At 33.6% G+C, this 24,089-nt stretch overlaps 4 protein-coding genes across 4 annotated transcripts; all 4 read right to left on the minus strand.

Annotated features, from left to right (window-relative positions):
• Nucleotides 1–4,903: 4,903 nt before the first annotated feature.
• LOC11406964 (receptor-like protein 35) lies at nucleotides 4,904–6,813 on the minus strand. The gene is made up of 4 exons (XM_024770290.2): nucleotides 6,794–6,813; nucleotides 6,437–6,731; nucleotides 5,840–6,131; nucleotides 4,904–5,733 (listed from the first exon to the last, which is right to left on the minus strand). The coding sequence occupies exons 1-4, from the start codon at nucleotides 6,811–6,813 to the stop codon at nucleotides 4,904–4,906; spliced, it is 1,437 nt and encodes a 478-aa protein (XP_024626058.2).
• LOC112416457 (receptor-like protein 9DC1) lies at nucleotides 6,725–7,860 on the minus strand. Its single transcript, XM_024770291.2, has 2 exons — nucleotides 7,840–7,860; nucleotides 6,725–7,563 (listed from the first exon to the last, which is right to left on the minus strand). Exons 1-2 carry the CDS (start codon nucleotides 7,858–7,860, stop codon nucleotides 6,844–6,846), a joined length of 741 nt encoding a protein of 246 aa, XP_024626059.1. The 3' UTR covers nucleotides 6,725–6,843.
• Nucleotides 7,799–10,840, minus strand: LOC112416327 (receptor-like protein 9DC3). Its single transcript, XM_024769788.2, has one exon. The coding sequence runs from the start codon at nucleotides 10,808–10,810 to the stop codon at nucleotides 7,994–7,996; it is 2,817 nt and encodes a 938-aa protein (XP_024625556.1). The 5' UTR covers nucleotides 10,811–10,840; the 3' UTR covers nucleotides 7,799–7,993.
• Nucleotides 10,841–11,784: 944 nt separating this feature from the next.
• LOC11410508 (V-type proton ATPase subunit d2) lies at nucleotides 11,785–16,806 on the minus strand. Its single transcript, XM_003621083.4, has 10 exons — nucleotides 16,476–16,806; nucleotides 14,349–14,469; nucleotides 13,999–14,106; nucleotides 13,799–13,901; nucleotides 13,408–13,488; nucleotides 13,213–13,298; nucleotides 13,067–13,126; nucleotides 12,913–12,961; nucleotides 12,312–12,446; nucleotides 11,785–12,174 (listed from the first exon to the last, which is right to left on the minus strand). Exons 1-10 carry the CDS (start codon nucleotides 16,654–16,656, stop codon nucleotides 12,043–12,045), a joined length of 1,056 nt encoding a protein of 351 aa, XP_003621131.1. The 5' UTR covers nucleotides 16,657–16,806; the 3' UTR covers nucleotides 11,785–12,042.
• Nucleotides 16,807–24,089: the final 7,283 nt, after the last annotated feature.

Genomic DNA, 24,089 nt, shown 5'->3' on the forward strand with positions numbered 1-24,089 from the left:
GGATTGGAAGAACTAAAAAGAAACTGATGCAATTCAAAAGGTAAAACGAATTTCAAAATCAGCATTACAAAAAGTCATCATAATGTATATACCTAGGACTCAGTAGAAATTTAAAAATTGATTGAATTTTTGAAATAATTAAAAGACTAGACTTGTGGGTTGTCTCCCAAGAAACGCGTGTTTAACATCTCGAGCTTGACGAACCAACACTCTTGTCAGGGTGGATATTTAAACATGTAATCAACAATGCTATTCTTTTTCTTCTTTGTGAGAAGAATGTTGATACACTTTGCATAAGGTATTAGTCTCACTTGTTCAAAGTTTATGAACCTTTTCCACCTATTTTTCCATTCGTTCTTTCTCTTCTATGGTGTTTTGTTTTAAGAGATGTGATTGATGCTTGTCCACACCTTATCTTTCTCCAAATGATAGAATTCACCGGTCACCTCAATCTGAATCCAGCCCTTGTCAGTTGTTTTTTATCACCGAGAATCATCATCATTGAATTGCATTGTGTCGAACACATTGTTGGATACTTGCTCATCAAATTCCGCTTTTGCTTTCAAATTCAACTAGTTTTGATTGTAAACCTAAAGAGATCAATCTACTTTGTTTGATTTCTCATCACTATCAGATTCAAACCAGGTAGCCATTTACCTATTTTTCTTCTTCTCATGTTCATGCACCAAAGATTAATTTTTTATTTTAATGGTTATTTACTACTTTATTCAAAGGTATATAAGTTGCTAAATTGTATTTTGTTTCACATTGCAGTTGATTATAACTAAACATTTGTATTCTTGGTATCTGAAAAGCAGATTCATCTTTGTCTGTATTAGTTATCCATTATTGCATTTGTTTGTCACTTAAGTTGTTTTTTTTTGCTCTAAAGTCAACTTCCATAAAAAATGCTTCATTTTGCTACCATAGTATACATCATATAATCACTTTTTTTTTTCTGCAATGCCACCAGCCCAAAGACCTAACAGGTCACATTTTTCCGCATCACCAAAACTACTTTATTTCATACCAACAACAATTAGTATACATACAAAGCATACTCTTAGGCTTTGTTTGCGAGTTTTGAGGGGAAGGAAAGGAAAGGCTAAGGAGGGGAAGGGAAGGAAAGGGAGGGAAGGGAGAAAGGAGGGAAAACCTTCCCCTTGTTTGGGAGTTAAAAAGCCAACAAGGAAAGGAGATGGAGGACTTATGTTATAATTTTACTATTTTACCCTTTTTCCTCTTAAAATCAATATATTGTTATACTTCGTAATTTAACTTTTAATTTATTCAAAACAACTTATCGCATGAAAAACAAATTATTAAGATCTATTTTAAAAAACAACTTATTTATAAAAAAAAAAAAAAAAAAAAAAACTTATTACAATCACTTTTTAAAAACAACTTACTTATACAAAACAACTTATTACGACCTCTTTTTAAAAATAGCTTATCTTATGAAAAACAAATTATTAAGATCTTTTTTTAAAAAACAACTTATTCAAAATAGCTAATTTATACAAAACAGCTTATTATGACCTCTTTTCAGAAAAACAGCTTATTCAAAACAGCTTAATACAATCTCTTATTCAAAAACAACTTATCCAAAATAGTTTATCTATATAAAACAGCTTATTACGACCTCTTTTCAAAAAACAACTTGTTCAAAACAGCTTATTTATACAAAACAACTTATTCAAAACAGCTTAATACGATCTCTTTTTCAAAAACAGCTTATTCAAAACAGCTTATTTATACAAAATAGCTTATTACGACCTCATTTTCAAAAACCGCTTATTCAAAACAACTTATTTATACAAAACAGCTTATTACGACATCATTTTCAAAAACAGCTTATTCAAAACAGCTTATTTATACAAAACAGCTTATTATGACCTCATTTTTAAAAATCGCTTATTCAAAACAACTTATTTATACAAAACAGCTTAATATGACCTCATTTTCAAAAACAGCTTATTCAAAACAACTTATTATGCAAAACAGCTTAATACAATCTCTTTTACTAAAACAGCTTATTCAAAATAGCTTATTTATATAAAACAGCTTATTACGACCTCATTTTCAAAAACCGCTTATTCAAAACAACTTATTTATACAAAACAGCTTATTACGACCTCTTTTTCAAAAACAGCTTATTTATACAAAACAGCTTAATATGATCTCTTTTTCAAAAACAGCTTATTCAAAACAGCTTATTTGTACAAAATAGCTTAATACGACATCATTTTCAAAAACCGCTTATTCAAAACAACTTATTTATACAAAACATCTTAATATGACTTCATTTTACAAAATAGCTTATTCAAAACAACTTATTTATGCAAAACAGCTTAATACGACCTCATTTTCAAAAACGGCTTATTCAAAACAGCTTATTTATGCAAAACAGCTTAATACGATCTCTTTTTCAAAAACAGCTTATTTATACAAAACAGCTTATTACGACCTCAATTTCAAAAATCGCTTCTTTAAAACAATTTATTTATACAAAACAGCTTAATACGACATCATTTTCAAAAATCGCTTATTCGAAACAACTTATTTATACAAAACAGCTTATTACGACCTCATTTTCAAAAATCGCTTATTCAAAACAACTTATTTATACAAAACTGTTTATAACGACCTCATTTCAAAAACCTCTTATTCAAAACAATTTATTTATGCAAAACAACTTATTATGTCCTCTTTTCAAAAAATAACTTATTCAAAACAGCTTATTTATGCAAAACCGCTTATTACGATCTCTTTTTTAAAAACAACTTATTCAAAAAAACTTATTTATGCAAAACAACTTATTATGATCTCTTTTTCAAAAACAACTTATTCAAAACAACTTATTTATTCAAAACTTTTTTTGTAAAAATAAGTTATTTTGAATAAGCTGTTTTTTGAAAAGATGTCGTAATAAGTTGTTTTGCATTAATAAGTTGTTTTGAATAAGCTGTTTTTTGAAAATAGGTGATAATAAGCTGTTTTGGATAAGTAAGCTGTTTAGAATAAGTTGTTTTTGAAATATAGATTGTATTAAGCGATTTTTGACTAAGCAGATTTTGAAAATGAGGTCATAATAAGCAGTTTTGTATAAATAAGTTGTTTTGAATAAGCGGAGTTTGAAAATGAGGTCGTAATAAGCTGTTTTTATATAAATAAGCTGTTTTGAATAAGCTGTTTTTGAAAGAAAAAAAATCGTATTAAGCTGTTTTGCATAAATAAGTTGTTTTGAATAAGCTATTTTTTAAAATGAAGTCATATTAAGCTGTTTTGTATAAATAAGTTGTTTTAAATAAGCGATTTTTGAAATTGAGGTCGTAATAAGCTGTTTTGTATAAATAAGCTGTTTTTGAAAAAGAGATCGTATTAAGCTGTTTTGCATAAATAAGCTGTTTTGAATAAGCCGTTTTTGAAAATGAGGTCGTATTAAGCTGTTTTGCATAAATAAGCTGTTTTGAATAAGCTATTTTTTAAAATGAAGTGATATTAAGCTGTTTTGTATAAATAAGTTGTTTTAAAGAAGCGATTTTTGAAATTGAGGTCGTAATAAGTTGTTTTGTATAAATAAGCTGTTTTTGAAAAAGAGATCGTATTAAGCTGTTTTGCATAAATAAGCCGTTTTTGAAAATGAGGTCGTATTAAGTTGTTTTGCATAAATAAGTTGTTTTGAATAAGCTATTTTTTAAAATGAAGTCATATTAAGCTGTTTTTTATATAAATAAGTTGTTTTAAATAAGCGATTTTTGAAATTGAGGTCGTAATAAGCTGTTTTGTATAAATAAGCTGTTTTTGAAAAAGAGATCGTATTAAGCTGTTTTGCATAAATAAGCTGTTTTGAATAAGCTGTTTTTCGAAAAAGAGATCGTATTAAGCTGTTTTGCATAAATAAGCTGTTTTGAATAAGCTGTATTTGAAAATGAGGTCTATTAAGGTGTTTTGCATAAATAAGCTGTTTTTGTAAATGAGGTCGTAATAAGCTGTTTTGTATAAATAAGTTGTTTTGAATAATCTGTTTTTGAAAAAGATATCGTATTAAGCTGTTTTGCATAAATAAGTTGTTTTGAATATGTTGTTTTTAAAAAAAATATATCGTAATAAGCTGTTTTGTATAAATAAGCTGTTTTGAATAAGCTGTTTTTGAAAAAGAGATCGTATTAAGCTGTTTTGCGTAAATAAGCTGTTTTTGAAAAAGAGATCGTATTAAGCTGTTTTGCGTAAATAAGCTGTTTTTGGAAAAGAGGTCGTAATAAGCTGTTTTGTATAAATAAGATGTTTCGAATAAGCGGTTTTTGAAAATGAGGTCGTAATAAGCTTTTTATATAAATAAGCAGTTTTGAATAAGCTGTTTTTGAAAAAGAGATCGTATTAAGATGTTTTGCATAAATAAGTTGTTTTGAATAAGCTGTTTTTGAAAATGAGGTCCTATTAAGCTGTTTTGTATAAATAAGTTGTTTTCAATAAGCTGTTTTTGAAAATGAGGTCGTAATAAGTTGTTTTGCATAAATAAGTTGTTTTGAATAAGCTGTTTTTGAAAATGAGGTCCTATTAAGCTGTTTTGTATAAATAAGTTGTTTTGAATAAGTTGTTTTTAAAAAAGATTGTAATAATTTTAGTAAGGTCTAAAATTGGAATTTTGAATTATTAAGAGGGCAAAATTGTCAATTAGTATGTTTAACCCCCCAAAACCCTCCAATTTGGGGGAACTTTAAAATTGGACAAATTAAACCCTTCAAAACCCCCCAAAACCTTTCCCTTGTTTTTTTAAAACTTGCAAACAAGGGTTACCACTCCATAAGCCTTTCCTTCCCTTCCCCTCCCCTTCAAAATTCAACTCCCAAACAAAGCCTTACTAAAGGAAAGCACAACAACAACAAAAACACAAGGAATTTCAACTCATAAGATCCTTTTTTTTAAGCCAACTAAGTACTTGCAGAAAGAAAGTGCTTCCCACTGCCATTCCAGCAACAAGACCACCTCCATACCCAATAAGCACTATTTTCCAATCAAATTCAAACAATGATCCTGAATCCTCGTCATCATCATCGTCATCAGAGGTAGAAGGACCTCCATGATCTATACACTTCTTCAACAACTGATCCCCACACAGACCTTGATTACCCTCAAATGAATCACCTTTGAACGTAGAAAACTGATTATTTTGTGGTATAGGACCTGTGAGATTGTTAAAGGACAAATTTAAGAACTGCAAAAAGGTAATTTGTGCCAACTGTTGGGGAATTTTCCCTGAAAGACTGTTGACAGAAAGATCTAGTGCTTCAAGGTTTGAAAGCTTCCCTAAGGAAGATTGAATGCTGCCAATAAGGAGGTTATTAGAGAAGTTGAGCAAAACAAGGCCCTTCAACTCGCCTATGCCTTGTGGTATTTCTCCACTGATTTTGTTGCTTGAAATATCAATGGCTATTAAGTTGTAAATTTTTTGAAGGTTATTGTAAACCATGGCCACCCCTTTGTTTGACATTGTGAGCGAATAAAACTTTTCTGTTGACGTAAAATATTGTCCTTCATTGTTCGACGTCGAGTAAGACTCGTACTGTAATTGACTTGCGTTGAAAGTATTCATTGCTTTCCAACTTTGGATCATTTCTGTTGGAAAACTTCCAGAGAACTGATTGTGAGAAAGGTCAATGATGTGAAGTTTGGAAAATGTGCATGTCATGTTGCCAGAGCACCTAACGTCTCCATGGAATTCATTGTTACCTAAAGACAATACCTTCAACTCAGGTAAATCTCCCAGCCAGAATGGAAATGAATCATTGATATTATTGTAGCTAACATCAAAGAATTCTAGAATTCTGCTGTTTACCTTTTAGATCCAGACTTTCTAAAGGTTGGCTAAAGTTCCCTAGACATGAAGGAATGTTGCCACCTAAGTTGTTGAACGTGAAATCAAGCATCACGAGTGATTTGAGATTGCATATGGATGGGGATATTTCTCCTGTCAATGAACTATGGGAAACATCTAAGCTTTTTAGCCTTGCTTTTTTCCACAACCATTCAGGTAGCGATGTTATATTGTTGTTTGACAACGTAAGAAATTCCATCTCAGCCAAATCTCTTATAAATGTTGGAATCTCAACTAAATTGCATTCAGCCAACTGTAATATTTGAAGTCCAGAATTTGTTAAATGGGATGAATTGTTTCCACTTAACAATGACAGTTTGTTAAATGATAAATCTAAAAAAACTAGCTTTTTGAGATTCAGAAACGTGTCAAGCTCAAGCTTTCCATGCAGAAAATTAGAGTGTAGGTTCAAGTAAGCTAAATTGGTTAGATTCATTAACCAAGATGGAATTTGACCCTTTATATAGCTATTTGTTGCACTTAATACTTCTAGTTGCGTGAGATTTGCGAAAGATAATGGGATATATCCAAGGCAAATAATGATGAAAGCTTATCTACCCATGAGAAGGTTTCAATAGTAAATTCATTGAAACCAACATTCAAGAGGCTTAGCTTGGTAAGATTTGCCAAGGATGCAGAAGGGTCACCCCTAAATTTGTTATTTTTGAGGCTTATCTGCTCAAGTTGTGTGAGGTTTCCAAGCGAAGAAGGAATAAATCCAAAGAAACGGCAATCTGGAATTCCTAGGACAATTAAAGAACTAACCTTTCCAATGGATACTGGTAGTGTACCAGAGAAACCTGTCCCACCAAGTGCTAATTCAGTGAGTGAACTAGACTCAAACTCAGGCAATCTACCATTGAGATTTGGATTATATCTCAAATCTAGAAGTTCCAAGTTTGGAAGATGAAATACTCCAACTGGAAATGCACCATACAATTCAGAATTGTAAAGAGATAGTTTTTTTATGAAGTTAGATTCGTGAGTGTGTCTGGTAAAGTAGATGAAATAGTTACAAAACTAAGAAAAAGGATCTCAATTTTTGTTGAGTTTTGAATTATGCTTCTGAGACTAGACAATTTGAGTTGCAACAAATTGGATGTACTACCTTTAGGACGTACTATAGCTCTGAAACCTAGATCAAGAGACAACAACTTGGACAACTGGGAAACTTGTCGTGGAATTTCTCCAGAAAATAAGTTAAGAGAAAGGTTCAAAAATTTTAGTTGTGAAAGCTCACCTATCTTGGTAGGGATTTTAGAGTAATTGAAGTTATTATCAGATAGATCAAGAACTCGAAGGTGCACAAGGCGAAAGAGACTGCTATTTGCATCCATTGTACCATAGAGTTGGCTGCTACTAAGATTGATGTGAATCACATGATCTGTGTGCTTATGACATTTAATGCCATCCCATGAGCAGCAATCTGTGCTGGAATTCCAAGATGATGTTTTAGGATAACCAAGAAGATCATCAGAGGCTAAGTTATTGATGACAAAGCCTTCCTTAAATTGCAACAAGGCATGGCTTTCATATTGATGACATTTTGGCTGAATTTGAGGTAAACATGTAGTAAATGTGAAAGAGAGAAGTGAATAAGGAAAAAAAAAATTACAAACAAAACATGAGACCACACAAACACCATTGTATTTGAATATTTTGAAATTGGTCTTTTGGATGAAATGCTAGACACAAACATGTTTTGAATACTATAGGAATGGACTGCATATAACAAATGAAAATGATTTCTAGTGAACTTGATTATCATTGACCAAAAAAAACTTTGTTTTCTATTTTCTAGACATTTGGCTATTATTTGACTCAGCAATTTGCTCTGATTTTCTTGCTACTTGCATTCTTGGAAAACAATTTAATTGACTTCAATCTAGAACTGACTGTCCATGTAAGAGCTTGCACAAATTTATTGAAAATTTATATCAAAGCACGCTCTTTCAAACAACCTTTATTGCTTTTACATACATAGGAAACTCTTACAGAATGCAATTACAAGAACAGAAGGAAACTAAAACAAATTAGAAACATAAATAGGGAGGACTAGTATGTTTATTGTTTTGGACTCACAACACCCTTTTAAGCCATAAAATAATAACAACTTTAATGTCTCTTAAAAATCTTATTAAGGAAAATTATAACTGAAACGCTAACGTGATCTCTATACCATGCAAATACCTGCAGAAAGTAACTGTTTCCCAATGCCACTCCAGCAACAAGACCTCCTCCATACCCAATAAGCACTATTTTCCAATCAATTTCAAAGAAAGATCCCGAGTCATTGTCATTATTAGAGGTAGAAGGTCTTGCATGATCTTTACACTTCTTCAACAGCTGATCCCCACACAATCCTTGGTTACCCTCAAATGAATCACTTTTGAATGTAGAAAACTGATTATTTTGTGGTATAGGACCTGTGAGATTGTTAAAGGACACATTTAAGAACGCCAAAAAGGTGATTTCTGCCAACTGTTGGGGAATTTTTCCTGAAAGACTGTTGCGAGAAAGATCTAGTGCTTCAAGGTTCGAAAGCTTCCCTAAGGAAGATGGAATGCTGCCAATAAGGTGGTTATTTGACAAGTTGAGCAAAACAAGACCCTTCAACTCGCCAATCACTTGTGGTATCTCTCCACTGATTTTGTTGCTTGAAATATCAATGGCTATTAAGCGGTAAAAATTCTGAAGGTGATTGTAAACCATGGCCAGCCCTTTATTTGACATTGTGAACGAATAAAACTTATCTTCCATTGTATAATATAGTCCTGCATTGTTCGATTTCCAGTAAGACCTGTACTCTAATTGACTTATGTTGGTAGTTTTCATTGTTTTCCATCTTTGGATCATTTCTAATGGAAAACTTCCAGAGAACTCATTGTGAGAAAGGTCAATGATGTGAAGCTTGGGAAACGTGCATGTCATGTTGCTAGAGCACCTAATGTCTCCATGAAATTTATTGTTACTTAAAGACAATACTTTCAACTCGGGTAATTCTCCCATCCAAAATGGAAATGAATCATTGATATTGTTGTAACTAATATCAAAGAATTCTAGCCTTCTGTTGTTGATCAATGCCATTGGCAACCGACCGTGAATATTGTTGTTACTGAGATCAATCTTTTGAAGGGAATTTCCTATCATGTATGTTTGAGGAATGAGGCCAGACAATTTATTCCCTTTTAGATCCAAACTTTCCAAAGATTTGCTAAAGTTCCCCAGACATGAAGGAACATTGCCGCTTAAGTTGTTGAACGATAAATCAAGTTCTGTGAGTGATTTGAGATTGCATATGGATGGGTTTATTTCTCCTGTCAATGAATTGTGGTTAACAACAAAGCCTTGTAGACTTTCTTTCTTCCACAACCAATTGGGTATCGATGTTATATTGTTGTTTGGCAACATAAGAAATTCCAGATCAACCATATCTCTTATAAATGTTGGAATCTCAACTAAATTGCATGAATCCAATTGTAAGATTTGAATTTGAGAATCAGTCCTATGGGAAGAACTTTTTCCGCTATACAATGACAGTTTGTTGAATGCTAAATTTAGAAAAAGTAGCTTTTTAAGCTTCAGAAATGTGTCAAGCTCTAGCTTTCCATGCAAAGAATTAAAGCCTAGGTTCAAGACAACTAAATTTGTTAGGTTCATTATCCAAGACGGAATTTCACCCTTAATATTGCTATTTTTTGCACTTAAAAATTGTAGCTGGGTGAGATTTGCAAAAGATAATGGAATGTCACTGCCAATTTTGACTGATGATATGTCCAAGCCAATTAATGATGAAAGCCTACCTACCCACGAGATGGTTTCGATAGTAAATTCATTCAAAGCAACACTCAAGATGGTTAGCTTGGTAAGATTTGCCAAGGATGCGGAAGGGTCGCCCTTGAATTTGTTATTATTAAGGTTTATCCCCGTGAGCTGTGTGAGGTTGGCAAGCGAAGAAGGAATATATCCAAAGAAATGGCAATCTGGAATTGATAGGGAGATTAAAGAACCAAGCCTTCCAATGGATATTGGGAGTGTGCCATAGAAACCTGTCTTGTCAAGTAGTAACTTGGTGAGTGAACTAGATTGAAACTCGGGTAAACTTCCATTGAGATTTGGATTATATCTCAAATCCAGATATTCCAAGTTTGGAAGATGAAATACTCCAACAGGAAATTCACCATACAATTCAGAATTGTGTAGAGTTAGTTTTTTCAATGAAGTTAGATTTGCGAGTGTATCTGGTAAAGTAGATGAAATTGTTACATAACTAAGAAAAAGGGTCTCAAGTTTTGTTGAGTTTTGAATTATGCTTTTGAGACTGGATAATTTGAGTTGCAGCAGATTGTCTGTAGCCATGAAGCCTACTAGATCAAGAGACAACAACTTGGACAACTGTGAAACTTGTGGTGGAATTTCTCCGGAAAATAAACTACGAGAAAGGTTCAGAAATTTTAGTTGTGAAAGCTTACCTATCTTGGATGGAATTTGAGAGTAATTGAAGTCATTGTCAGAAAGATCAAGAACTCGAAGATGCACAAGGCGAAAGAGACTGCTATTTGCATCCATTCTACCGTAGAGTTGGCTGCTACTTAGATCAATGTGAATCACATGACCTGTGTGCTCGTGACATTTAATGCCATCCCATGAGCAGCAATCTGTGCTGGAATTCCATGATGCTGTTTTAGGATAACCAAGAAGCTTATCAGAGGCAATCTTGTTGATGACAAAGCCTTCCTTAAATTGCAACAAGGCATGGCTTTCATATTGATGACACTTTGGCTGAATTTGAGGTAAAGATGTAGTAAATGTGAAAGAGAAAAGTGAATAAAGGAAAAGAAATTTTACAAACAAAACTTGAGACCATACAAACACCATTGTATTTGAATATTTTGAACTGTGTGTTTTGGATGAAATGCTAGACACAAACATGTTTTGAATACTGAAGTCTAAAGGAATGGAAATGATTTTCTAGACAAATGATTATCATTAACCAAAAAAACTTTGTTTTCTATTTTCTAGACATTTGTCTCTATTATTGGATTCGGCAATTTCCTCTGATTTTCTTGCTACTTGCATTCTTGGAAAACAATTTAATATTTTGACTTAGTCAATTGTTCTCACCTACATAACAATTTTATTTCGTACCGACATAACAATTTGTTTTCTCCCTTCATTTACTCAACATTTTTATTATTTGGTTGTATGCATAAAACTTAAATCTAGAACTGACTGTCCATTAAGAGCTTGCTCAAATTTATTCAAAAATTAACTATTTTTTATGTACAATATTTTTTACTATGAAAAATGAAAGAAAATTGTACTGTCCTAATGCTGAGATTTGTTACTACGAATCGGGGTCTGTTTGATTGTTTGGAGAGAAGGTTGAGTATTACGTTTTCTTTGTTTGAGAGATTGTGTTCGTAGAGAAATTAAATATACTAACATTAATATGCTTAATTTTGAGACTTTTATAATAACATAAATTCTCTAAAACTCTCATCCAATGCAATTTTTGAACTTTCTCAAATGCGAAGGATTTTGTATAAAGTTTTCTCTTTCCAAACACACCATTCTCCCAAATAGACTCTTGGTGATTCAAAAAGAGTTAATCAAGCAAGAGACTGTAGTATGACAGTTTCTTTTCCCACCTACAATAAATACCTCTCACCCTATTTTGGGATTCTAAAATCCGAAAAATGGGGGGATTTTAAATGTATTTTATGCTTTTGAAAGATACAAACCAAATTGCAGTTGAGCACGCGAGGGGCAAATAATAAGGTGAGATAAGAAATTCGCTTATGGCATAGTTCTATATTTCCCTTTTGACAAAATATCGCAATCTTCCTAAGCTTTGCCCCCAAATAATCTAAATAATATAAGAAAGACATTAAGAAAGCAATGCCTGAACAAATCTATCAAAGTTTATTTCATAAGAAAATTTATTATCACAATTCACAACATACAAATTCAATATAAGTGTTTTTAAATCTGAACATAACTTAATCAAATTTGACAAAAGATCTCCCATCTATATTACAGAAGATTTTACTTATTTGTATCACAATCTTCTCTAGTCTCTAATAATCCGCAACTCGGGTGTAGAATGCAGACACAACAATTAGTCCAAACGAACATACAAGCTATAACAATGAGTAATCAGACTAAAATATGAAGACAACACTGTCATGAACTCTCGACTTTTGATTCTGAGCCACACATTCTGAAATCCACATAAGATTTCTGATCTCCTGCTCCCTTAACCTCATATATGCGAAGAAAACAGCATAGTGAAACTGCAAATATAGACAAATTAGGATGGCTTAGTGAATGAATAAAACATACGTACACTATACAAAAACATTTATAATTAAGCCATTCAATATCCTTCCAGCTTAATATTATGATATTCTGAACTATTAAAAAAATAAACCTGTTGCTCAAATGCTAAGCAATGCCTCTTGACCTCTTCCTCATAGAATGCCTTGTCAAGCATCTGGCTCTCTCCATACGATAACTTCGCAAAGATAGATTGATAAGGAGGGTATTTTTCCATGACAGCACGAACCTACACGAGCAACCATGTAAGAGAATTAAGGCCCAAAAAGCACAACTACAAGAAATCAACTAGAAATAAGTGGCATATTACAAACAACTATGGTGATTCAACAACACAAGACCCTCCCAAAATTGGTAACCGAACGCAACTACAAATTACAAATGAAGTAGCAAGCAATCGAATCATATATGCCTCGCAAATAGAAAACAAAAGGGCACAAAAAAATTAAATGTAAGTTTGACATAGAAACCTAAAACAAGAATCATCTGCAAGTAGGACACTTAAATCAAAGATAAGAAAAATGATATAATTGCAGCATATTACATTGACTTGGATAACAATAACAACAAATCTACCACCCTGAGAAACACAATCTAGAAGTCCCCAAGAAGCATACAAATTGAAAGAGGAAAAACACAGTTCATTCACAAATGTATTAACTTAACATATCACACAACCGAGATGCAAATCATACCTGATCAATGTCCTCACAGACAGCAAGTTCCTCATGACCATATGGATAGCTGTTTAAAATAAGTCAACCATTAGTAAAAGAAGTGTTGCAGAGAAGTATATTGATTTTCTTTTTCTTTTTTTTTTAAATATTTAACTGAAGGATTAGAGCTTACAACAAACCGAAGTTGGAGTACAATTTCCTACGGTCATCTCTAGTAAGCTCAGTACCAATGCTGCACAAAGCGGAAACCATGAGATGCTAGTTATGCGGATATCCAGATAAACAAAAAGATTATACAAAGAGTGGTTAGTAATTTACCTATTGATGGTAATATTAACAGCCCTTCTATCAGCCTCAAAAGCTAGAAGGTCGGACATTATCTCAGCAGTAGCACCACCAAGTTTCTGTTTGGGAATAACATTGAAGTTGATGAAAGTCAGGAGGAAATCACAAGGGAATACAAATAAAAATGGCTGACAAAAAGGAGACTTGGAAATCACAAAGAGGCTTCACCTGACAAAATCTGTAAAAATCTTCAAGGTATGCCTTGTAAAGAGTGTTCCTCATTATTTCAATGTTCATGTCATCCAAGTCCTAGAAATAAACAAGAGCCATGAGCAGATACATCAAAGAAATAAACTAATCGAATATAAACATATGAAGCTACGGCAGTTAAATTAGTGTCTTCCAAAGGAGAACCAAACCAATAGCTAGTTGCTTTTTATTTTTGGATGATTTTTCATTACATTTTTTATCGCAGTATATATTATATAAAAAATGGGGTAGACATAGATAAATTCAGATTTTGCAATAGAACAACAATTCTACAACAATCAACACAACAAACTGATTGATGTTGAAAAAAAATAAAGGGAAACAAATATTTTCTGGAAAGACAGTTTACCTCAGATGTAATGCACTCCGAGAAGTATGGAGCCAGAGGAGTGTCAACAAGAACAAGCCTGTAAAGCTCCCTCATATTCTGAGCAACTGCCAGAGTGGCAATACTAAGGAGAATCCCACCGGAAAAGGAAAAAAAAAAGTAAAATCAATATTCTATGTGCCAACATCAATATATTGTACAATGCACAGAAATTAGGGTACCTGTCAAACATCCCCAGTGGATGGCATTTTTCTAGAAGTTCTTGGACATCTCTCTCATGCAAGGTGCCAGTAACAATCAAAACAACATTGTCAATCATGTGACCATATCTGCAGAGTAAAAAATAAAATACATTAATTTCAGTTTTAATTACAGACAGAGACACCAAATATGACACATATACAGAAATAACGACAGCAGTAATGATTTGAGAAAATGGAAGTAATTAACTACACATGATGGTGTCAGACACCAGACACACTTTTAATAAGAAGAGCTGGTATCACAGAGATTTGTTGTATATTCAAGTAAATACACTAACAGAGCGAACAGACAAGCAAAGTTCACATACGTGATATATTCTAAAAATGTTGACAAGGGTTCTGTAGCTTGGCATAGCATGTGCTTGTAATCATCAACCAGCTTAAGGGTACATTTCTCCACAATTGTTGTGGTATGCAATGGAGATGGTTCTGCAAGAGGTAATCCGTCAGTAAAAATCAATAATTTTAAGTACTACATGTCATCATCAAGTATACAATAAGAATAATAATAAGGTGAAAGTTGAATCAATAATTTATCAAAATCTTCATTCAACAAAGAAAATTAAACAAAACCCGCAGTAATAACAGTTAACTTTTACACAAATCTAATAACAAAAACAAACAAGATCTTACTGAAGTTCACAATAAAGGGGTAATAATATCATAGACTTCATCCAAAGTAGATCAAATATCTAAAATAACAGTCACTAAATTACAATACAATAAAATAAACATATATATAAGTTTTCATGTCAGTGTCCGACACATCACATGTGATTACATTGAATTATGTCATTTTCTCAAAATTTAATCTGTCAGAGTTCGTGTCATCTTTGGTGTCCATGCTTTTCATAGAACAAGATTTTGAATATAATCATTAACAACAATTACATGTCAGACACTAATGTGTCAGACACCGAACACCCCTTCGATCAAAAGTGTATATCTTAGAGATCCTTAGCAGTTACTTTTGTTACACAATTTTAACATCAAACAATGAATTTATCAACAGAAAATTACTACACTAATAGCATCACCCTCTGAAAATTTGCATAAATAATTCTTCAGTCGTTAGCATATCTGATTAACTAAGCACTGAATTCTGTTAATACTTTTTCAACACAAAAAATAAAGTTCATAAAAAAATTCTCAAAGTTTCCAGAAATAATTCTTCAGCTAGCATTTCAAATCTACAAACAATTGAAACAAAAATCGTGATTTTGCATAATCATGAAGAAAAAAAAAACATTTCTGATTAAGTGAGCACTTAATTTATTTTTTTTGCACTTCATTTAACGTCAAAAAAAAAATTATGAAAATTTCTAGAAATAATCCTTTAGTTCAGTCATTAGCATTTAAAATCTACAAACAATTGAAACCAACATCACAGTCTCACTTCTGCTCGAAGGTATGTCCCGATGTCTGGCTGACATATGTCAGTGTCCGACACCTGACACGTGTGATTACATTGAATTATGTCATTTTCTCAAAATTTTATGTGTCAATGTGTCTGGTGTTTTTGCATCATGATTTTGCATATAATCATAAACAACACAGACATTTCTGATTAACTAAGCACTTAATTTTGTTACACATAATTTTAACATCAAACAATGAATTTTATCAAAAACTTCTCAAAATTTCGATAATTAATCCTTCAGTTCGATTATTAGCATTTCAAATCTACAAAAATTTAAACAAATATCACATAATCATAAAGAACAGAAACATTTTCCATTAACTAAGAACTTAATTTTGCTACACTTTTTTAACATCAAACAATAAATTTCATAAAAAAATTCTAGAAACAATTCTTCAGTTCAGTCATTAGCATTTCAAATCTACAACCAACTAAACCAAACATCGTAATCTCTATAGAAGATCCCAATAGAACCAACACTTTTGATGGAAAGTGTGACCGGTGTCTGTCATTTGTCAAACACCAACACACGTAATTACATTAAGTTTTTTTTTTTATGGAATTACATTTTAAGTTGTCATTTTCTCAAAATTTTGTTGGTGTCAGCGTTCGAGTTTCATAGATCATGATTTCGCATATAATCACAAACAACATACACATTTCCGATTAACTAAGCACTTAGTTTTACTACAATTTTTCATTCAAAACACCACGATACTGAGATCACGATTTCGCATATAATCATAAACATTTCCGATTAACTAAGCACTTAAATTTTCTACACTCTATTCAACATCAAACAACGAATTTTATCAAAATTCTCAAAATTTCAATATTCATACGCATTTCAAATTCCAAATCTACACAATTAAAACAAAATACTGCGATTTCGCATAATCATAAACAACAGAAACATTTCTGATTAACTAAACAATTACTTAATTAATCAATGATCAAAAATTTCAATAACAAATTGAGATCGTTGATTAATCGAAGAAAAAACGAAAAAACGCACCGTTTTGGAGATAAGGACCATACTCAGTAGCAGAGAGATGCATCTTGATATCATCAAGGGTTTCACATTGACAGAGATTGTTGTAATCAGCGGTGGTTAACAAACCGGAGCGGTGACCTCTGACGATTGCTTCAAGGTAACCGCCATGGATGTTGAAGGTCATAGCTTCGAATCCGTACATGGTGGGAAATTGGATCTGGATGGATTCGGGTCGGGTTATGGAAATGGATCGGGAAGTAGAGAACGAAGCACCTCCTTCAGAGAATGAGAGGAGATGATGATGAAAGTGCCTGGTTGTAGTTCTTCTACACGACACAACAATAATAATCAGGAAAAAATAATTTATGGAAATTTTATTAAATTCTTGTTATTATTTTTCTATTATTATGGTTAATAGGTTAAATAAGTTTTTCGTCTTTATAAATATAGCGAATTTTTATTTTAATCCTTAAAAAATTAAATTGAATGTTTTTATCCTCACAAAAAAAAATTATTTTGTTTTGAGTAAATTACACTCCCCTCCCTTCAAAGATGCTTGAATTACACTCCCCTCCCCTCTTAAGTTAAAATATACACTCTCCTCTCCTCTTATTCAAATCATATTAGAAAAAATTTCACTCCCCTCCCCTAAGAGAAGCTTGAATTACATTCCCCTCCCCTCTTATGTTAAAATCTACACTTTACTCCTTCAATATTCTTTTTTATTATTTCTAATAATCTAGCAAAAAAATAATAATTTAACACACTTAAAAAAAATAGTATTGCGGGTCTATTTTAATATAATAAAAAATTAAATACATATTTTTCGCTATTTTTTATTCACAATTTCATTAACATGTAGTTTTAAACTCTATTATAAAATATGAAACAACCCAAAATAAAATTAAAATATGTGAAAAATTACTAAAATCATTAAAGCATGATTATTTAAAAGTTAATTTTATACTCTAATTTATAAAATCAATAGCAATATATTTAAATTTAATTATCATTGAAATTTAAACTATAAAGAAATGAATTAATTTTTCTTAAATGGTGATTCAAAATTAATATATATTATAAGAATATTTATTTATGTTCAAATTGATTAAAGTGTAGTGCATATTTGTCTAGAAGTCCTAGCTCAACTGGAAAATGCCGAAATTGCAAGGCCGGACGTTGTGACCCGGGTTCGAACCCAAGACCTCACAGTTGTGTGTGGGTTTATTTTCAGTGGATTACCACTTCATCTAAGACCAAAAAAAAAAAGTGTAGTGCATATTTAATTATTAAGGGAGAGGTTTGTAATTCAAGCATCTTATAAGGGAGGGGAGTATAAATTTTAACATAAAAAAAAATATTGAGGGAGTAAAGTGTATATTTTAACTTAAGAGGGAAGGGGAGTGTAATTCAAGCATCTTTGAGGGGAGGGGAGTGTAATTTACTCTTTTGTTTTTGATCCTTAATTGTCATTTTATGTTCAAAGTATGTTCAACATTTATATATTCATATTATGTTCAAAAATATCAAAAACATGTTAAAACTATATCCATTAGGGACCAAAAATAAAACGAAAAGTTTTTTGTGTGGATATAAACATCTCATTTTATTTTTTAGGGACGAAAACTAAAATTTAATATATTGATAGAGACGAAAAAAAAGGGCATTTTTATTATAAACATCTCATTTTATCCTTTCTCATTTTATTTTGCTAAACTTGCGAATTTCAGATGCATTTTTATTATCCTTAAAAAAAAGGGCATTTTTATTTATTTTTGTGAATTTTTTCTTATACTAATTTGAATGTTCGCATCATATCAAATGTTTTTTCATTTTACGTTGATTACAACGTGTTATACCCTGATTTTGGACCTAAAAATACTCATTCAAATTTATTTTCTACCACTGATATTTGTCAATTTGCTGTTGTTTTACTCCGAACCTTTACTCTCTTTTCATCTGCATATTTTACTGTCTCTGTCTCAAAGTATGTTCAATCATGATTTTCTTGCATAAAGCTATCCAAAGTGTTTTTCTTGCATTACAAGTCATTTAAGAACTCTCTGAAACGTTGCTTTACTTTTCTTGCATTTTATTTCAAAAAATCATACAAAAGGGTATTTTGGTCATTTCCTGCAGTGGAACCCATTTTAGTCCCTGTGTTTGCCTCTGAGCCGTTTCAATTTGTCTGTACAAATCATTGTTGAGTCTTTGTTTAAAAATCATTTCAAAAATTGCATCTGAGTCAGTTTAGTCCCTAGGGGCATTTTGGTCTTTTCCTGTCAAAATTTCGGCAGAGAGGTATTTTAAAATACCTCATTTTTGTAGCTGGTTCATTTTAGTCCTTTTGTTAATTTTATTTTTTGGTTTCACTTTACGTTTTTTTCAAATTGCCAATTTTAGTCCAATTTTATTTTTTAATTGCATTTCAGTCCCAAACAGTTTATAAATTGCATTTTAGTCCAAAAATTCTTAAAATTACTTTTTAGTCCTTTTTTCATATTGCTGTTTAGTCCTTCAAGTTTCTTATTTTGCAGAAAGGTCCCAAATTCATTTCAAGTCCAAGGCCGAGCCAAAAAGGTCCCAAACAGATGTCACCACCTCATTGGTCCAAGATCACACATGGCAGCCTATAAAAGGTGCACAGTGCCACACAGACCCATTCAATCAGTGCCAACTCACAAACACTTTCCAACTTTCTCTTTCTGCTCCCAAAGATCAAAACTCAACAATTTCCAGAAATCACGAAGAACACCAAGAACACTCAAACCCTAACCGTTTCCAAATTCCACCAGAATCAACACAAATCAACACAAAACATCACAAATCAGTGCAAATCAACAGAGAATCAACAAGACCTTTCACAATTCTCAGAGATTCATCACTGAATCTTCATCATCGAATCGGTTTCCTTCGCAATTCAAGGTGCGAATTCGCCATTGGCAAACTCCAGCACCGATCACGAAGGAATCAGTGAGAAGAAGAAGAAGAGAAGCAGAATCTGGACCGGTGAAGAAGAAGAAGGAACGGCACCGATTTATTTTCGGTTTAAAGCAAGAAATCAACGAGCAGCACCAAAAATTCAAGCTTCTCAAAGATCTCCAGTTCGAAATCTCCAACTAAACCAGAGGTAAACACGTAAATTTCATCTTTCTTTCTCGAAAAGCATCAACGCAAGTGAATCGTTACAGATCGAGAAAGATAAAAAGGATTTGAGCCAAGAAAGTTTCAAACCTAAATTTTTTTTCAAAACCATAACACAAAATTTCAGATCTACAACGATTCAGACCTTGCATGTAAAATCTAATGCCATATTCTTGTTTAGAACGAAAAAGGATGTCTTAATCTGCAAAAAAATTTAAAAACGGAGGAGTTTCTCATCTCCGGTGCGGCGGCGCCGCCCTGTTGGGCCGGCAAACCACCACACCGGAGCGGTGAAGCTCACCGGAGAAGACAACCGGAAGAGAGGAGAGAGGTGAGAGCTTCTCTCACTAGTTTTAGGTTAGAGAGAGAGAGAGGAGAAAGAAGACCGAACTGGACCGGTCCCCCAACCCTTTTATAACCAACTGAACCGGACCGGTCCAATTCTGGTTCGTTTTCCCTCAATCTAGACCGTTGGATCTAGGGTTCCATCTCCTGGATCAATCCAACGATCCCTGTGCTTTCCTGTGATCTGGTGTTGGGCTTTGGGTTTGGGCCTAGGGTTCTGTACGTTTTTTTGCTTTTTGTGCTGCTTACACCATGTTTTCTTGCTGATTGAACCCCCAGTTTGCTCAATTTTTTTTTATAAAAATTCCTAAAAAATTCGTTATATGTTTCTTAACACATTTTAATACTTTTGTGATATTTTTCAGTGGTTTAAAAAATGATAAAAATGTGTGTTATTTTTCTTGATTAATTTTGTGTTTGATCTAAGTTTGTGCATTTTTGTGGTATATTTTCTCATGAAATGTTGGCATGTGATGTGGATGATTGGTGTGTAATTTCATGATGAATATGTTGCTGATCATGTGTATATCTTGCTGATTGTGGATGTAGATTTTCATGTCTTTCTTGTTTTGCAAGCAATGTGTGTTTTTATCAAGAAATAAAGTGCAAAATACCTTTGAAAATGTGTCATGATTCTTGGCTTGAATATGTCCTATTTGTTCCCACATTATAGCTCAAAATCAAACCCCTTTAACATTGCTATAATGAGGGGATTATAGGTCATGTGCATTGTCTAAGTGTCATAACCAATTTTAGGTATATTTTGCCACTTTATTTCATTTCATTACTTTTTCCTCTCTTGCTATTCTATTCAATTTTGCTTACCTTTCTACTATTTTTATGCCTTATGACACTAACCATTTCATCTCACATTTCATTCATCCCATAGTTTTAGCATCTTTTTTTATTCATTTCTATATCAATTGGGTTTGTAATAATTTTAGATAGGTTAGTTTTTTTTTTTTTTTTTAATTCCTTGCAAGACCATAGCATGTATCTAGGACTCAATGTAAAGGACTATGGACACTATAAGTGATGTACACCGACACAAGCACCGACACGCACACACGTTGCATGATTACCGTTTAGATGTATGCTTAGGAAATGCGATTTTTAGACAAATGCCAATCTTCAAAAAAATAATAAATCAATCCCATCATTCAAATTTTTCCGAACAAACCTTGGAGTCAAAACTCCATTGAATTTTTTCCTTTATTTTCTTAAACAAATCCAAATGAATCCTAATTCCTACTTAGACTTTTTTAATAAACAATTGAACCAACATTCACCATTTCCTTCTCTTATGCCTTTAAGGCCTCTTCCTTTTCTTCAAAACCATTTTCCAACAAAAACTAAAATCAACCAAACACACAAAAAACATTTTTTGAGAGAGAACTACATGGAGTTTGATCCCTTAAATGGGTATGTAGGCATGAGGTCAAAACCTCTCCAAGTCCACTAAAATAAAACCTCAAACACTTTCTCCCCTCCATTCTTCACTCAAATAAAACTTCTTTTTTAAGTAGGCAATAAAAATAAAGCGTAGACATAAACTAAGAAAACGGCTCCTATAGAGTACTATAGTCACCGCGGGTGCCTAACACTTTCCCGTAGTGAAAACGACCCCCGAACTTCGAATCTAAGGGTTTTTTCTCAATTTTGCCCTTCCCAAGAAAAAATAGAGAATATCAAAGATTGAAAGGTTCAAGCCTAATTTATGACTTGACACCCGAAAATCGCGATAACAGAAATGGCGACTTCACTGGGGACATTTTTAGCGGGTCACGCCTAGTTTCCTTAGTTTATATTTACGCTTTGTTTTATTGCTTACATATGTGAATACTTGTTTATTTTCATTCGACGTGTGGGGTGAGAATATCAAAAGTCCTATACCCGGGCTGAGTGAACTTATGATTAGGTAGAGATATAATCGACAATTCGATCCGAGGGTTGCCTCGTGTATTGGGTTATGCGATCAATCTCACATAGCTGAGGCATTTTGGAAGTAATATTGTCGGCGTGTGTTGTCATGCTTAGACACTTTGCTTTCAATTGTTCGACGATGCTATGGACCGTAGTTACCAAACCCATCCCTGGCCTTTTTTAGGACGTAGTGCGGTGGCTAAACCGAGTGTTGTCTCGAGTTTTAGTCGTCACGCGATACTACACTCAAACTAGACCTTCTTGCGAATAAACATGGAACGGACGTTGTCCCGTGCTACCATGATATACGTAAGAGAGGTTGCAGTTTGGGAACTTGATTAGAACCTCGGTTACTATTATCCTAAACTTTAGTTTACCGGGCACCGTGTCCGCCCTTGGCTCCTCGACTTTAATCTCAACCCTCCATGTTTTCTCTGTAATTGAAAAAACAATCATGCATACATGCATTCATGCATAAATTTTTTCTCATGCATTCGTCGAAGGATTGGACAAATTAAAAACTTTGTAAACATTACAGGTATGAAGAAGACTAAATCCTACAAGTTCAAGGAGGTTGATTTGGTTAGTTTGAGAGAGTTGGCACTCAAGGTGAAGAATCAAACAGGTTTCCGACTCCGGTATGGTGGTTTGCTTACTATTCTCCGGACTAATGTTGAAGAGAAGCTCGTGCACACTCTAGTGCAATTCTATGACCCGAGCTTCCGCTGCTTCACTTTCCCGGATTTCCAGTTGGTCCCTACTCTTGAGGCTTATTCCCACTTATTGGATTCACCTATAGCCGAGAAGACGCCTTTCACCGGTCCCGGGGCTTCTCTTACTCCTCTGGTTATTGCCAAGGATCTCTATCTCAAGACTTCTGATGTCTCCAAGCATCTTACTACTAAGTCTCACATCCGAGGGTTCACTTCCAAGTATCTACTTGAGCAAGCTAATCTCAAAACTACTTGTCAGGACGCACTCGAGGCTATTCTTGCATTGCTTATCTATGGGCTCATTCTCTTCCCGAATCTCGACAACTTTATGGACATGAATGCTAATGAGATCTTCCATTCTAGGAATCCGGTTCCTACCTTGCTAGCTGACACGTACCATGCTATCCATGACCGAACTCTCAAAGGTCGTGGGTATATCCTTTGCTGCGTGCCTCTCATATATAGGTGGTTTATTTCTCACCTTCTGAGCTCCTTCCATGACAACTCGGAGGATTGGTCCTACTCACAGCGGATGATGGCTCTCTCTCCTAACGAGGTGGTCTGGATCACTCCCGCCGCTCAGGTTAAGGAGATTATTACTGGTTGTGGAGACTTTCTCAATGTACCTCTTCTTGGTACCCGTGGGGGGATCAACTACAATCCGGAGCTTGCTATGAGACAGTTTGGGTTCCCTATGAAGACAAAGCCCATCAATCTTGCTACATCTCCAGAGTTCTTCTACTATTCGAACGCCCCCACCGGACAAAGGGAGGCTTTCACAAGGGCTTGGTCTAAGGTCCGCAGGAAGAGTGTGAAGCATTTGGGTGTGAGATCTGGTATTGCTCATGAGGCCTATACTCAGTGGGTAATAAACCGAGCCGAAGAGATTGGTATGCCATACCCTGCTATGAGACATGTGGCTGCATCTGCTCCATCTATACCTTTACCTCTACCTCCCACAACTCAGGAGATGTATCAGGAGCATCTGGCCATGGAAAGTCGTGAGAAACAAATGTGGAAAGCCCGATACAATGAGGCTGAGAATCTAATCATGACTTTGGATGGTAAGGATGAGCAGAAGACTCATGAGAACCTGATGTTGAAGAAGGAATTGGTTAAGGTCCGAAGGGAACTTGAAGAAAAGGATGAGCTACTTATGCGGGACTCCAAGAGAGCTAGAGGACGACGCAACTTCTATGCTAGATATTGCGGTTCGGATTCGGAGTTTGAGTCTGAGGATCATCCCACTACTTCCTATGCTTGAGAGTTTTATTTGTTTATATTTCAAAAGTCTTCCCTTGGCTTAGTATTTCAAAGGGATTCATCTTGTAAACGCTTCGTTTTGCTTTGTTTGTTTAGATATTGTTTACAAAACTCCTAATTTGTCTAAAAAATCCTTCGATGTCCAAAAACAACTTTTGCATTTGCATTTGTACATATCATGCATCATGTGCATCATTCATCAAGCCACAAAAGGTTTACAAGTGCTCACTGCCTCCTGGTTCTTCTG

The sequence above is a fragment of the Medicago truncatula genome, chromosome 7 (genome assembly GCF_003473485.1).
Source record: "Medicago truncatula cultivar Jemalong A17 chromosome 7, MtrunA17r5.0-ANR, whole genome shotgun sequence".
Lineage (NCBI taxonomy): Eukaryota > Viridiplantae > Streptophyta > Magnoliopsida > Fabales > Fabaceae > Medicago > Medicago truncatula.